Source organism: Narcine bancroftii, unplaced genomic scaffold (assembly GCF_036971445.1).
Source record: "Narcine bancroftii isolate sNarBan1 unplaced genomic scaffold, sNarBan1.hap1 Scaffold_785, whole genome shotgun sequence".
Classification (NCBI taxonomy): domain Eukaryota; kingdom Metazoa; phylum Chordata; class Chondrichthyes; order Torpediniformes; family Narcinidae; genus Narcine; species Narcine bancroftii.
Genome location: NW_027212290.1, coordinates 351 through 17,500, shown reverse-complemented (window position 1 = coordinate 17,500; position 17,150 = coordinate 351). Strand labels below are relative to the sequence as shown.

The window sequence follows — 17,150 nt, the reverse complement described above, 5'->3', positions numbered from 1 at the left end:
TCCCTCAGCAATAGAGAGATATCAATACGTCGGTAGGGTGCAGAGGGGATTCATCAGCATGTTACTGGGAATGAGGTGTAGGGAGAGATTGGGTCATTATTTTCTTGAGTGAAGGAGACTGAGGGATGATCTTTATATAATTATGACCTGGATGGATAAAGTGAATGCTTAGTCTTTTCCCAAAGGTAGATATTTCTAGAACTAAGGGGCATAAGTTTAAGGTGAGGAGGGGAGGGGGCAAAAGATTGAACAGAAACCAGAGGGTTAACCTTTTTTGACACAGAGGGTGGTGAGTGCATGGAACGGGCCCTTGAAGGAGGTGGTTGAGGCAGGTACTATTAAGAAACATTTGGATGGATACACGGATAGGATAGGATGGGCTAAATACAGGCAAGTGAGACTAGTGTGGGTGGGACATTTTGGTTGGCACAGGCAAGATGGGCTGAAGAGGCCTGTTTCCACACTGTGTGACTCCATAAACAATAGTGCAGGGTGTAGAGTACAGCAGGTCAAGTCGTGCATAGAGGGAATGCAAAGTTGAGGTTACAATCAGATTAGCCCTGTTCTTATTGGATTGGGGTTTGAGGGGGCCTACTCATGCTCTTGAATATTATGTTCGCGTTGTTTTATAATGCAATGTCCCAAGGTTGTGAAAGATGCAATTCCACTGCAAGTTCTTTCCTACAGTATAAATCAGACATGGCAAAATATATCAAGTAAAAACAGGAGGAACTGAACAGGACTTGCAGCGTCTCTAAGAGGTTAAGATATATGACCAATGTTTCGAGCCTGACCCTTCCTTCATGGTTTGAAATAGATCAAGCACAACTGTGTTTCCAATTTGCAGTCTTGTTTTCCACAGCTGGAAAGGGGCACTGAAGAAAAAAGCATCCCCAAGCTTACTTCAGTCTTCACTGATAGGCTGGGGAAATTGCTCCCCGCCCCTTCAGATAATTTCTGTAACTGATTGGTTGGTTGAAGTTTGAGGACTGAACTCAGAGTTTATGATCAGTGTGATTTGACTTTTGTTGAACACAGCACAGAGAGATATTTATTCCAACAGGCAGCCGAAGAAAGAGCTTTATCGTGGGAACTCACACTGCCTGCATTTTGGAACTTGTTATTTTGTTTCTGTGGGATACATTGAGAGGAAGCAAGATCCAAACAATTTTACCAGGTCTGAGCTGCTCAGGAAAGTGGAGGCCAGATGAGTTCAATGTGTCTGCATGTCCTGGGGTTTATCTTCAGTTCCCTTGGCTGGATCAGCATTCTGATTGCCACCGGCACCAAAGAATGGGTTCAGACCTGCTCGATACGAGGCACGAGTTGCCAACACTTTCTCGAATTTAAGCTGCGGGGCTTGTGGACTGAGTGTTACCGATCAGCGGAAGCCTACCACTGCAAGACTATATCTGACATCCTCAGAATGCCAGGTAACTCCAATATTTCAGTCCCACTTCACCCTCTCTCTCCAACTTCTTTCTATAATTTCCTTTTACTATTGAATACGCATTCCCTCTTTTTACAACAATCCAATCCGACTAATGTTCCCTCTTCCCAGTCACATTTTTTTTTCATCAGTTGCTCACTTTTCCCCCTTTATTCCTTTTAATTCGATGTCTAATTAAATGTTTTGGCACCAACATCTGGCTGTTTCATCAAGAGAGTTTGAACACAATGCAGAAATGAAAATCTGGTTCCACAGAATGATTTGACTTCTGGTTCCGAGTGAGTGTAGCCAACAGTGCTTCCCAAAGAGAAAAGGTTAACCCCTTGTGGTACAGAATGACACATTTGTCAGATTTTCTGTCCAGCCTGGTTTGTCTCGTTGTTGCCAATGTGTTGCTCTCTCATTTCTGAAGCTGAAGAACGTGGGTTCAAGTTCTTCATGCCTGCTGACTCTCCCACAATCTCCTGATACACGGCTGAGACATCATCAGTGGAGCTGCTTTTAACTTGTGATTAGTAAAACCACCGAAACACTGGAGGAACTCAGCCGGTCCTGCAGCGTGCACAGGAGGTCAAGGTTTTGGGCCTGAGCCCTTCCTCTTTACCTCCTATGGACACCACGAGACTGGCTGAGCTCCTCTAGCATCCCTGTGTTTTTACTACAAACACAGCATCTGCAGACTTTTATGCTTCACCCTCTTTAACTTGAGACCCTGTCTCTCCTCCTGTCAGGGTAAGAATTTCCATGAAATCAAGCAAGTCAATGTTCCCCATGACCTGGTCAATCTGATCCCCTAACCAATACTTTAAGTAGACCATTTGTCCTTCACTACAGAACAGCTTCTGGATGGTACTGGACACAAACTGCCCTCCATACATAAAGCCCTTTCATTGGTTCTGAAATGTTGTTTGCCCATCTTGAGCTTGAGTTTCTGCTTCTACCCAACTTCTTTCTTATAAGCTATTGAGTCAGGATTCCTGCTCTGTTTAGCTTTGCAGATAGAAATGGAACTTCTGGCTTCCACATTCTCTCTGTTTCTGGGAGCTGACATATATCAATGGACTTTTACCAATGGTTCCATTTCATCCTTTGCTGGTTCTTCACTCATGTACAACGAGTGAAAGATGAGATTTGAGAACCAATCACACAGGCACAGAAGGCAATGGCCAAGGCTGGAAGACAGGGCATTAATACAAAGGGGTCCCTCCATGGATTGTCATGGGGGATTAAGGCCAAATGGCCAGATCCTATTCTGCTTCTCTCTGTGACCCCATAGGTGTGTCAATCCATGTCTTTGAGACCACTCTTTGGGATTTGCTCGCACTGATTGTGTGACCAAATCACTCATTAGAGATCAGATTCCTTTCTTTCCTTTAGACAGAGTAATCTATTCATTCAAAGGTGCCAGTATTTCTTGAACTGACTATATATTCATCAGTTCACACCACCTCTTTTGTCCTCCCTCTCTCATTCTTTCTCCCTCTCTTTCTTTCTCTCTCACACGCATTCCCTATCTCTGTCTCACTATCTCTCTCCCTCGCTGTGTCTCCACTTCCCTCTACCTCTCTCCCCCCTCTCTCTCTCTCACTATTTTTCTCTCTATGCCTCTCTCCCTCTCCCTCCCCTTCATCTCTCTCCCACTGTCTCTCCTTCCCTCTCACCCTCTCTCCACCCCCTCTCCTCTCTCTATCCCTCTGTTCCCCCCCCTCTCTCTGGTGGTGGGAGAAAGGTCAATAGAACCGTTCCTATGTGGGAGTGTCCCAGTGAAGAGAATGCACCAAGGAAGCAGATCCCAGCCGAAATGGTGGCCCCTTGGTGCTCTCGTGACCTCTGGATCTGCTGAACTCAGTCAAGGCAGGCAATTCAGGTGCAGAGATCCAATGAGATAAGGGCTTGGTGATTTTTAAATTTTAAATTTAGACATGTAGAATTGTTGCAGGCCCTTTCTGCCCAAGAGTCCATGGAGCCCAATTTACACCCCCGGTTCGTTTTAAACGGTGGGAGGAAACCGGAGGCCCCGGGGAAAACCCATGCCGACATGGGGAGAATGAGCAAACTCCTTACAGACAGCGCGGGATTCGAACCCTGGTCTTGATCACTGGGGCTGTGAAGGCATTGCGCTAACTGGTACACTGACTGTGCTGCCCTGGTGATACTGGGTGAAGGATAAATATTGGCCAGAACACTGAAAGAACTGCCCCTGCTTTTCTTTAAAGAGAGACCATGGGTGTGCCCCAGCCCCGGGAGTGGGAACATGACCTGATTTCTCAGAATCTCTCTTCAAAAGAAGATTCAGTGGTCCTTATCCTTTTGTGCTCAAGGTTCTGGTGCGGGGACTGGAGGACTGACGCAAGGGAGAACTGCAGTCCATTCATCCTGCAGCTCTCCTCCTGTGGCCTCACATTAGTCTCCCAAGAAAACTCTCTGCCTTGTTCGCGAGCACAGGCTGGAATATGTGAGAAGCCCCTTCACTGCTTCCAATTCCAATTCCGAGTCAGGAATCAGCCAGGAGTTTTCATTACACATAACAAACCAGCTCCAAGCCCTTCCAATTCGTCACAGGTCTCAGTTATTGTTCCAAGGGCTTTATCTGTCCGGCAGGGTCATGAGAGAAGATTGTGCATGTGAGCACGGGGCAACTCTGGGTGTTTATGCAGCTGGAGGCTGCTTTGCCCATGGAAGATTGCTAACTGCTGGAGGCCGCTGCACAAACGCAGGAAACATGAAACAGGAGCAGATGACAGTTAAAAAAGACACGGCCTGAGTCGCCCAGACAAAAGAAATCCTTTGCATTGGTGTTTGCTTCCTTCCATGTAAACAGTGAACCATTGTCACACCACACTCTCTGTATGAGATGAAAATAAGGGCGCATACCTCTCCAAACATGGAAAACACTGAAAAATACATACCCCTTTACAGGAAAACCACTCACCTGTCAACAATCCAAACCAGCAGGTTGCTTCTTACTGGGCTCTGGTTTCTACATTACATGCAGTGCCTCAGATGTGTTTTCCATCTGTCTGTCTACTTCACCGTTCAGCTCTACACCATCTGTGAAAAGCTGCCTATATGCATTTCACTCCCTTTCCGCCTCTCTTTCTCTTTCTTTCTCTCTGTCCCTCCCTCTCTCATCCTCCATTGTCTATATAGACTCTCTCCATTTGTTCCTCAACTTTTGTTCACTGTCTCCCTTTTTCTGTCCCTCTCCCTATTCCCCTCTCTCTCCTTCCCTTTAACTATTCTTCCCCCTCTGTCAAGATTCAAGATTCAATTTATTGTCATGTAATAAAAGTGTCATATAACAAGAAGATGCTTTTGCCTGCTGTAAGGAAGATGGATTCGCCATCTGCAGAAATTGTTTGAAGCTCCTCTTACAGTCAAAGACAAGCAAAAGGGAGCCCCCTCAGAGTCACTGAGTGTCCATGGATTCACCTCCAGCCTATGCACTGCAGAGAATCCAGTCCATCATCAGAAATTTGAGCTTCTCTCTCTCTCTCCCTCTCTTTTTCTGTCTCTTCCCCACTCTCCTTTGCTCTCCTTTTCTCTTTCTGTCTCTCTCTCCTTCTCTCTCTCTCTCACACACACACACACACACACACTACATACACATACACACCACACACACACACACACACACACACACACACACACACACTTATGGCAGACTAAAGCAAATCTCATTTAATATTGGATTGTTTTTATTACATGACCATAAAGGTATCTTGAATTGTGAATCTCTGTTTCTCTCTCTGTCCCTGTCTCTGTCTCTCTCCACCTCACTCCTCCCTCCTTTCCCCCTTCCTTCTCCAGATTCAGTCAGACTGGCCCCTAACCCCACTGACTACCTGTTGACTGACTGGCGTATAAAGCAGGATTAATGTGTGATCAGGGTCGTCACGTGGTTGATGGTCGGTGGGGTCCATGAGTTGTAGCACAGCACAATGCCACAGTGAGGAGAGCTGTGCCTCACAGCGCCCAAGACCCAGTTCAACTCTGACCTTGGATGCTGTATGTGTGGAATTTGCAAGTTTCCCTGTGACTGCACGGTTTCCTCTGGGTGCTCCAGTTTACTCCCACTTCCCAAAGATGTCCAGGTTGGGAGGTTAATTTCTGCTGTAAATTACTTGATGTGTAGGTGAGAGGAAGAACTGGGGTGGGTGGAGGGCGGAGGGAGGAAGTGATGAGAATGCAGGGAGAATAAAATGGGATCAATGGAGGATGAATTGTTTTGTCCCCTTCCCCACCTACCGCCTCCCCCCATTCTCAAGGTCCAGCCTTTTTGGTTCCATTCTCTTCCAGCTCCATCTTTCCCCCACCCTTGCCCACCACCACCGTAATCCCCTGTTCCCACCTTCTCTTCTTCCAATACCAGTACATCAGCCTTCATCTCTAATCTTTTGCATGGTGTTTTCTTCCTTCCAAGAAATAATTATATTTTTAAAAGTTTAGACTTACAGCATGGTTAAAGACCCTCAGTAAACTTACCCTGAACCCATATCCCAAGTTCAGGCATTGTCATTCTCATATCAACCCCATCAATGCCCCTCTTCACTTTTTGTATCTCTATCCGCTCCCTCTTCAACCTATTCTGCTTCAAAGGGAACACAACCAATTTTCCACACACTCCCCAAACATGCCGGTGAATCTCCTCTGCAGCCTGTTCAGGGCAATCATGTCCTTCCAGAGTCTGGATTCATTAATGGATTCGTGGAATTATATAGACCCTTTGGCTAACTCATACATGCTGGCCAACTTGCCTACCTGGGTTTGTCTCCTATCCTTGGAAACCTTTCCTAAGGGTTCACCTGTCCTTCCACCTCCACCACTTTCTCTGGCAGCTTGGTCAACATATCCATCACCCTCTGCATGAAATCCTTGCGCCCCCACCCTACACCACCCCCCCCCCCGCCCCCCAGACCTCCTATAAATCTTTTCCCTCTGACATTAATCCACTGGTTCTCAACCTTTTTTTGATCTGAGGCCCACCTTGTTTCTGGGAAACTAGGGAATGACAGGGAAATATTTTCAAGTCAAAGGCAGCTCTTAAGAAACACATTTTTATCCAATTTAAAGTATATTATTGAACATTTTAAAAGAACCACATGGTCCACTAGTTGATAACCACTGCATTAAATCTTTGCAACTCAGTTTCAGACTTCCTTACCCTGGGAAAATGATTATGACTATCTACCCTATACATGCCCCTCATCATTTCATTATCCTTTGTCCAATCTCCCCTCAGCTTCTTCTGCTCTAGAGAAAACAGTCCCACTTGTCCAAACTCAAGGGCTCTAGACTTGGCAACATCTTTCCTGCACGCTCCTGGAAGCCAGCATGGACCCAATGGGATGAATGGCCTCTTTTGGTCCTGAAGTGAGATCATATCTATAAGATCACATTGGGATGGCATGGAAATAGGGCCTTTGCCCTAACTTTCCCACCCTGCCCAAAATGTCACTTCCACACTTATCTCACCTGGCTGCATTTGCCCCATTTCCCTCAAAACCCATCCTATCTATGTATCCGTCCAAATGGTTCCTGCCTCAGCAACCTCTTCCTGCTGCCCATTCCTTTGTTTACATTTGGTTCCTTACACCAGTGTCTGTACCATCTTGTGTCTCCCAGCCTATCCAGTATTGCCTCATGTGAAATCTTCTATCCCAGGCAACATACTCGTGAATCACCTCTGTGTCCTCTCTGGTGTAATCATGTCCTTCCTACGGATGGTCATTTTGGCCATGGAGTTATACAGCCCAGGAACAGGCCCTTCTACCCAATGTCCACACTGACCATGTTTTCTAACTGAAATTGGGTTCGGCCCATAATCCCTCAACTTTTTCAGGTACAAGTACTGTTTTAAATGCCTTTTAAACATTGGAATTGTACCCACTTCCTCTGTTCATAGACACACCGTCCTCTGAGTGGAAAAATTACTTCTCCTTTCACCTTGAACTTCTGAACTCCTTTATCCTGAGGAAAGGACTGTGACTATTCCATTTATCCATGCCCTCCATGACAAGGTTGCCCCTCAATCTCCCATATCCCAGGGAAACTGTCCCATCCTCAAGCCCTGCGGCCCTGGCAACATGTTTGTGCATCCTTTCTGCACCCTTTCCAGCTTACCTTGTCTAATGACTGTGAGTCCAGACTGTGGATCAGTAGTCTGGTAATTTGGGCAGTAGGACACCACCATGTTCATAGCTCCACTGTGCTCCAGTCTTCTCCGGAAGTATAGCGCCATTACCAAGCCATATAAAGGATGGAAAGTTTGCCACCCTAAAAATCTCCTGCATATTTCTATTTGCTGCTTTCTGTTCTTTAATCCAACCCTAAACTTGCCAGCTATTTGAAAACCACACAGTGTGTAGGAGGAACTCAGCAAATCAGACACCATCATGGGAATGCAATAGGTAGTCGACGCTTTGGGCCCAAGCCCTTTTTCAGGAGTAGCGAGAATCAGGTAGAAGCTCAACTAGAAATGTGGGTTGGGGTGGAGAGTGGGTGGGCAGATGATAGGTGAATACAGGTGGGAGGGAAAAGAAAAGGATCTGTGAGGTTTATAGGGGGAAGGGGCAGAGGGCTGAGGGAGGTGCACTCTGACAGGAGGAATGAAAGGAAGGGGTGGGGAGATGGAAGGAAGGAATGGCAGGGAGAGAGGGCAGGGAAGAGGAAACAGAAGAGAGGGAGGAATGGGGCCAGAGAGAGGAGGGAAAGCGAATATTGATGCTGCCTGGTTGGAAACTGCCAAGACAAAATGTAAGGTGTTGTTCCTCCAATTACAGGTGGCCTCAGCTTGGTAGTACATGAAGCCATGGATGGACATGTTGGTGTAGGATATTGAAACCTACTGGTTAGCTCTCCTGCTTGCTACTCATTTCACCTTTGAAAAACAAAAGGCTATGAGACTTGTGAAGTTTCCCATAAAAAGCCACATTGAATCTACTGAATCACGCAATGGTTTGCTAAATACCCTGGAAGTGTTTCTGTAGCGATGAGTGATGGCATCCAGTATTTTTGTCAATAGCAGATATTAGACTGGCTGATGCATGGTTTCCTGTTTTGTTCTCTCCCTGCCTTCTTAAATAGCTGTGTTAAGTTTGCTGCCCTCCAATTTGCTGAGGCTGTTCCAGAAACAATATCTTCTTGTCTTCCCATCTTCCTTGGTCTTCAGAGCTGCAGCCTGTAATGGATTTGAGGGAGATCGGTTCACAGAGATAACTTCCATCATTCCTCTCTCCTTCATCTATCCTCACCTGGAAAAAGATTCTGCTTTCTCAGCCCCTCCTCAATGGCATAAAAGAATTATCTCAAGTTCATTTATTTTCACATATACCAAGGTGCAGTGATTGAGTTTGTTTTGCAAGCACTAGACATCTCATACATAGTAAAACAAGTGAGACACAGTACAGGTGTGCAGTGTTCCAGAGAGAGGTCAGCTGGTACAGAGCAAAGTCAGCATCATTGTACTGGCGTGGGGTTCATTCATGAGCCTAATAACAGCAGGAAAAAACTGTTCTTGAATCTGGGAAAGTGCGTGATATCACACTTGTGATTCTTCTTCTTGATAGAAGGAGTGAAGAGAATGTGATCAGGGTGGGATGAGTCTTGTAACATATTGGCTTTTCAAGGCAGTAGGAGTGTAGACAGAGTTGATGGAGGGGAGATCGTGTGTGATACCCTAAGCCATCACTGTGTGGGATGGGAACTGCTCCGACCAACACCATATGAAACCACAGAGTGTTGTAAATGTGGCTCAGGTCATCAGGATCTATCTTTATTATTTCTCTGACCGTGATCTCGACCTTCGGCTTCATCTGTACCCACTTTGTCCTCATGCAGCTTACCTGCAGACCAGCCGAGCTCTGATGGTCACTGCCTCCATCTTGGGGCTTCCTGCCATTCTCCTTGTGCTCATGGCATTACCGTGTATGCGCCTTGGACCTGACTCCCCATCTTCCAAACACAAGCAATCCCTGCTGGGTGGAATCCTCCTCATTCTGCTGGGTGAGTGAACAGCTAACTTTTAAAATAACTATAAGGAGGGCAATGTTGTAATGGAAGGTCATCACAGAAAAATAGTGAAAAGGTACCACATAATTGCAGGTAAGTAAGGAACCAGATTTATTGTCATATGTACAGAGATCCAGTGATTTTTTTTGTGAGCAGCCCCGCTAGACATCTTGTATATAATACAGTGTGTAGAGTTAGAGAGAGAGATCAGTTGGGACAGAACAAAGACAGCATCATTGTACTGTGAGGGGCTCATTCAGGAGTCCGATAACAGCAGGAAAGAAACTGTCATTGAATTTGTGGGGGTGTGATCTCACACTCGTGAATCTTCTTCCTGACAGGAAGGAAGGTGAAAGGAGTGTATGGGTCTTTTAGTCTGTTGGCTGATTTTCCAAGGTAGCTGGAGTTGTAGACAGAGTCAATGAAGAGGAGGGGAGTATGTGATGGAGTCGATGGAAGGGAGGGGGTTTATGATGAAGTCAATGAAGGGGAGGGGGGGTGTGTGATAGTTGTTGGAGGGAGTTGTGTAATGGAGTCAATGGGGAGGGGTTATGTGATGGAGGGAGGGGTGTGTGATGAAGGGGAGGGGTGTGTGATGGTTGATGAAGGGGAGGGAATATGTGATGGAGGGAGGGGTGTGTGATGGAGAGAAGAGGGTCTACAATGGAGGGAGGAGATGAGTGATGGGGAAAATGTGAGTGATGGAGGGAAGAGGGGATTGAGGGGAGGGGGTGTGTGTGATGGAGAGGAGGGATGTGTGTGTGATGGAGGGGAGGGGTGTGAGTGATGGAGGGGAGGGAGGTGTGTGATGGAGGGGAGCCATGTGTGGACTGAGCCACATTCACAATTAAACAACTCTTCCTTCCTATCTTCCAGCAATCTGTTCTGCGGTGGCCACCATTTGGTTTCCAGTGGGAGTCCACAAGGTGGAGTACCTCTTCAACTTTGGATATTCACTCTTCTTGGGATGGATAGGCACGTTGCTTTGTCTGTTGGGAGGGGCGGTGATTGCATGCTGCACCGGCCCCTCCCCAGAGCTCCAGGAAAACCGGTATTACTACGCTTCGCAAGGCTCTTCAACCATGATAAACCCGACACACGCCAAGAGCGCACACGTCTAAGGAAGGTGTACGGCCTGAAGGAGCAGCGACTGATCTCACATCCAGCGTTGGGTAATACCTGTGGCAAAAACCAACATGAAAATACACTCTTCTTACTGAAAGGAGAACAGTGATCAATGTTATTCCTCACGGTGGATACAGTATCAACCCTTATTACAATTATTGCTGTGGATCTTTGCCTGGATCATATTGAAAAATGAAAGTTATTTCCTCTTGTTGAATGATAAATAATTATAGACCATTTCTGGGTGGGCATGCTGCAGAAGCAAGTGCTGGGGTCAGGGGTGGGTGCATGGAGGGTGGTGGAGAGTCAGTTTGGGGCTTTGAAGCAGGAAGTAGTTAGCTATCTGGGCAGGTAAAGCACGCCTGTGGCTAAAATTCACCTCCCAATTCCCATCAAAATCAGTAATCTTCCTCAAAGCTAAACAAAACCTGAAAATCCTCTCCAAAGATCTTTCTGCAGTGTTAGCTCTGTGGGAACTGCATGCCCTGTAATTCTATTTCACGCCAGCTAATTTACAAATAGTTTTTAATTGTAGTAGAGCATCATGACAGACCAAACAAACAACGAGGAACTGAGGGGTCAGGTGGGGAAAAGGCTACCACTGGAAAACTGAGCTCCAAGCCATGGCAAGGCTAAATTTCAAAGATTAGGAAAGAAGAAACAAAATCATTTTGAATATCTACCCAAAGGGGAATCAAATGTTTAACAAGCCCCTGGTACAGGCGTGGAAATGAGTGACATTAACTGCAACAACAGAACTGGTTGTGATTCAGTGAAATGGGGGGAGGTGGGGTGCTAACTATAAACTGTCCAAAGCTATCAGCTATGGTAACCCTTGGCACGATGGCTCAATGGGAGCACTTTCAATGAGAAGGCTTGTATACCCCACCCTGCATTAGGCTCAGGGAGCTCATTCTGGTACAACTGGGCTTTCCTCCATGATATTGTGGAGAGTGGAGATGGTCAACACAGTGAGGCAGGCAGGCAATTACATGGAAGGGGGGAATGCTGAAGAAGTGATCAGTTTGGCAGGAGGTAGAGAGGATTGGGAAGCTTTTTTTTCATTCACTCACAGGGTCTCAGCATCTCTGCCCTTGATGGGCCAGACCTTCCACCTCATGGAAGTGCTGCCACGATGATATTGGGGAACAAGCTCCAGAATAAAGTAATATTTTTGCAGTTTGGTTGGTGACTGACTCAGGTTTCCTAGAGGAGATGGTTCACAAGTGGTGACAAAACAGGGAGCTGTTGGTCAGAGGGTGGGAGATGGAGGTGAATCAGCAATGGGGAGAGGTGGTGGCACATAGGAACAATGGGAAGTCAGGGAAGTAAGTGAGAGATGGTTAGCTCGGATGTTCCAGTTGTGGCTTCAAAGTGATCAGCCCATTGATGTTGATGCAAGGCTCCACTTATGACATTACTTCTGTTTTCTCTTGAGCCCTGTGAGTGCAGTAGAAACTTGTACAGGCAGCATCAGGTTGATGGTGTCACTGTGTATACCCAGCACAGAGGAGCAAGGAATAATGTCAGCCTGCTCTCTCAGCTTGGTGATCGACCAACATGAGAGTCAGGATGTAACTCCTACTGCAGTTCCATCACACTGTGCATCAAGGTTCCTTCAGGTGTAAAGAAATCCTTTCAAGTAAGACATGTTTTAGTTGTACGTATTTGTTTAAAGATTTGCCAAATTTAATTTGTATTGAATGAAAAAGAAATTGGGAGAAATGAAAAGTTGGCTGTTAGCTGTAATATTGCTGGCCTTTGTAAATGTCTGCCTGTCTTGGTGCATGGGCATCTGTTAGATCAACCACAAGAACAACATGTACACTTGACCTGGGTAAGAACAGCTGGTTCCTTTCCCTGAAGTATATCTTAAATCTGTGGCCCTTTTTAATTTGACAATTGAGTAACTTCATGGTAATCACTGCTCATTTGAAGTTTAAAATGCCAGATTAATTTAATGAAATGAATCTTCTCCCCAGCTTCGTGGGAAATTCAGCCCTACCATTCAGTGAGATCGTGGCTGGTTTTTAAACCTCAGCTTCACATTTCTGCATTGACCCCATTTCTATTATTTTTGATTATGTCCAATAATTTGTTGAACTCTGTCTTCAGCACATTTGGCAACTGAGCCTCCACTGTCATCTTGGGGAGACAGTCCTGAAGATTCACCACACTATGAGTGAAGAATTGTCTTTCTCATTCAAAATTCAAGATGAAGATTTTGTTTATTGTTTATGCACACAGAAAGGTTTGACCCTTGTTTATCTGGTAAAGATACATAAACACACAGTATTTTGAGACAATGATCCCTTGTTCTGGACACATCAATAAGGAAGCATGTTCCTCTGTCAGGCCCCAGGAGAATTTTGTAAATTACAATTAAATCACTGCTTATTCTTTTGAACTGGAGAGATTAGAGACTTCATCTCTCCTCTATTCCAGGAATCAGTGTGGTTCTCTACCTTGTTGTTTCTTTGGGTAAGAAGCAGACAGCATTCCAACTACAATTTCAACGCGACTGTGATTCCTTGAATCCTCTTCCAATAAAGGGAATCGTACTGTTTACCTTCCGAGCAAACTTGCTGTGCCTTTGAATTCATAGAACCTTCAGCTCACAATGTTGTGCTGACCTATGTAAACCTATTGTCAGTGGTTCATGTACAAGGCCAACCAACTCCTGCAGAAGACCAGCATCTTCCAATCTCTCACAATATATAGAGAACCTTGCTCTTCTCGATTTCCTCCACCAAAGTGTATTTGTCCATACTCCATTCTATCTGCTCTGTCCTTACATGTTCCTCACAATCCACACTGCTATCTCTGCTGGGTGGCACCCACAAGAATAGATGTGTTGGTGCCTGGCGCTAGTCACTCTTACACCCCACTAGTCATACTTCACTAGCCCGAAAAATATTCTGACTCTCTTACTTGTCCCTATGAACCAATCCCCAATCTACACCCTTAAGAGTGTGCACTCTCATTTTGCAGGAACCACTTGGCAGGTCAGGTACCAACTACGGAGAGAGAACCGGTTAACATTTTTGGCCAATGAACTTCCAATCAGACCTGGGTTTGGTATTACTGTTCCATCAGCAAATCATTACATTCCTCTTTCCAGCATTTATTCAGAATGGGTCCACCATTGCTTTTGTCTTCTCCATGGAGATTGATGGGGCAAATGGCCACTCTCTGTGCTGTAACAGTTCTATAACTATATGAATTCAGATTAATGCTGCCAGGGCTTCAGATGAGTGATGGAACAAGGGGGAGAGTATGATCTGGTCCTTGTGTCTCTAGGATCTGATGGGAATTGTGCTCAACATAGATATCTCTCTCGTTGCTAATTGTTAGTGGAAGGTGAGATAATGTTTCTTATCTGGGACCTAAGCATCCACTGAAGCACTTGCTTAGACATTCAATGTCGTGCTGTTTTGGTGTGCTGGGCATGTGCAGCTGTTTCTGAAAATGACCACAGTTTTTCATAACCATAGTCTTCAACTTATTGGAGTGAAACACCAAAGTCTGCAGATGTTGTGATAGCGGTTAAAACACACAGAAATGAAAGAGGAACTCAGCAGGTCTCACAATGGCCAAAGGAAGTAAAGATATATTTACCAACATTTCAAACCTGAGCCCTTCTTCAAGGCAGAAGCTAAAGGTGGGCAGGCGTCTTATTTAAAGACTAGAGGTGAGGGGGAAGAATGAGAGGGGGAGGAAGGAAAAGGGAAGACAGAGAGAGAGAGACGGAGTGGTGGTTTACTCCTGGAAGGAGAGCTGTGCAGTACTCAACAGGATCTGCAGCTCCTTTGTTTATCGCTGGAAGGGTAACCCCTTATTGGAGCTCACTGTGTAGCTGAATTGAGGGCTTCCATGGTGGTGGGGGTCAACATGGGAAGGGAGATGCATGGGTGGTGGCATGTAATTGTGTACCCTGACTGAGTCCCACACTATGAGTGGCTTGAGATCCCTGGATGATCATTGAGGTTGGGTGGCACACAGAATAAAAGGTGGGCTCAAACATTATTGTGACAGTTGATAAAAGGTGATAGCTCCCACCTGAAAGTTCCAAGGTATTCCAGCGAGGGGGAGATGCATGCTGGGTGACTTTTCACATCATCAAATGCCGGATGGTACTGACAAACCCTGTCACGCAGAGGTAAATGCTGCATGTGTGTGGGCCCAGTGTCACCTATGGGTGGGCCCAGTGGCACCATGTGTGTGGGCTCAATGACACTGAGAAATGAGACAGGTGAAGTCACTCTATGTACACTTGGCTTTGTAAAAACCAAATTCTCGGTCGTCAGTAATTCTGAGCCCTGTTCCTGAGGAAAGGAATCATAACTGAAGATTAACAACTTATGAAGGAGGTCCCTGAATGATAGTTTAATGATTTTACAAACTAGAAATACACAAATGCACTGGAGAAACTCAGCAGGTCTCAGGCCCAAAACGCTGGTTCCCCTCTACTTCCTATGGATGCTGTGTGACCTGCCGAGTTTTTCCAGCAGGTTTGTGTGTTGTACTCCACCCCAATGTCTACTGACTTTCTTGTTTAACAGTTGGTGTACATGAATGCTGCAAGACTGATCCATCTCTGGGGACAGAAAGTGTTGCAAAAGGAGTGCCATTGTCACCAAAGAGTTTGCAATTTCCAGAACAATTGAGTTTCAAGGTAACAAATAATCTGACATGTGTAATTTGAATATTGTAAAATAATTAAACAATATTTCCATGTATTATATGCTCCACGGATTTATGATTATATAATAAAAGATATATAAATTGGCTCAATCTCATCGTTGTATTGGAGTGATGTCCAACCTCTTGGGTAGAATTTGACTTCCACAGCATCAAACTGACAAAGGTTTGAAATATCATGTTCCTGGGGAAGTGAGGAAGGGATCTTCTTTGTTTCAGTGTGACTGGGGGGTGCTGGGAGACAGTGCCCAGGGGCACAGCTGATTAACCCCTTCATTGCAAACTGTTTCAACAAAAGTGAGTATTAACACAACGCTGGAGAAACTCAGCAGGTCAAACAGTGTCCTTTACACAGCAAAGATATAGAACCAATGTTTCGAGCTTGAGCCCTTCATTAAGGCACCTGTCTACATTTTTCTCAAATCTTGCTGAAGGACTCAAGGCCAAAACATTGGTTCTGTATCTTTGCTGTATAAAGGACACTGTTTGACCTGCTGAGTTTCTCCAGTATTGTGTTTTTACTTCAACCACAACGTGTGCAGATTTTCATGCTTTACCTCTTGAACAAATGTGAGGACTGTAAGTTGCCCGGGAAAAGAAGATAATACCTTAACCAGGCAGATTCAAGTGTGTGGAGATTGTGACCTTGGAATTTCCAACTCAATACAATCATTCTCACAGACCTCAGAGAATTTGAAATTCCACAGGAAAAGGAAATCTGGTTTGCTCTAAGACAATGGACTCTGATCCCAGGATATGAGCTCAGAGTTCTTCAATCGGGAAACGATCGAAGACTGGGAAAAGGAAATAATTTCACTGGAAATTTTAAAATCATGTACCTTCAGTGATTATGATTGGATCTATTTATTTCAGACATACAGCCATTCCAGTCTATGAGTCCATGCCACCGAATGACACCCAATTAACCCACAACCCCTATACATTTTGAAGGGTGGGAGGAAACCCATACAGACACAGGGAAAACGTTCCAAACAGCACTGGATACAAACCTCTGTCCATGCCACTATAACAACATTGCACTAGCCATGCCTCCCTATACTGACTGGAAATTTGAAGAACGGGAGTAGATTTGAGAAGGTCCAACTCAGGAAGGACACAAGTGACTTGACAAACCCAGGTCCTGTAGCTTCTCTCAGGATATGCAAAGACCGTATAGAAAAATGCATGGGAAGATTAGGGAAGTCTTGGGACCTGTATGCCTAACAGAGACGATCTGATGTTAGACCAAATGCTGGATGTTAATGTTGCCTACACATTGACAGTGGCTGGAAGTGAAAGCTCCAGCAGCGGGGTTAATACAGAATAAGAGCAGTGCAGAAAGAAGGGAGGAATAAACACCAGAAGCAAAATCCTTGGTTGCTCACTCCATTTACCTCATTCCCGAGTTTCTGTGAGGTAGGATCCAGCAAATTATTGGCATCAATTTATTGACAACATGCTGCAAAAAAGATGATCTCTTTGACAATCCTGTCTCTGCTGTTTGATTGGTTGAGGTTTAAGGTATTTCACTCAGAATTCTCCATTCGGTAATGTTGGCTGAAAAATAAATATTAGCCTCAGGACACAGAATATTTCTGTCCTCGAGGCCAGGCCTCACTGTCTCAGTGCAACAGCTTGCAAGATCAATGAACTTTCTTCCCAGTGAACATAGGAAAGAGCTGGTCATTGCAAAAGTGTTTTAGTAATGAATATACATATTTTTGATTGTTTTTCTATGCATCTGCTTTATTCTTGTCCTATTTTTTTGCAAAGAAAACCAGAGCAAGGCTTGAGGTTAACTCAGGGAAAAGGACTTTTGCTTTAGGGAGATACGGCTACAAAGATAGGAATGTTTAAGAGCAGC

The 17,150-nt window shown here is 45.2% G+C and overlaps 1 protein-coding gene across 1 annotated transcript; it reads left to right on the top strand.

Annotated features, from left to right (window-relative positions):
* Window positions 1-1,012: 1,012 nt before the first annotated feature.
* Window positions 1,013-15,373, top strand: LOC138751167 (claudin-11-like). Its single transcript, XM_069913223.1, has 3 exons — window positions 1,013-1,433; window positions 9,290-9,454; window positions 10,337-15,373. Exons 1-3 carry the CDS (start codon window positions 1,208-1,210, stop codon window positions 10,579-10,581), a joined length of 636 nt encoding a protein of 211 aa, XP_069769324.1. The 5' UTR covers window positions 1,013-1,207; the 3' UTR covers window positions 10,582-15,373.
* Window positions 15,374-17,150: the final 1,777 nt, after the last annotated feature.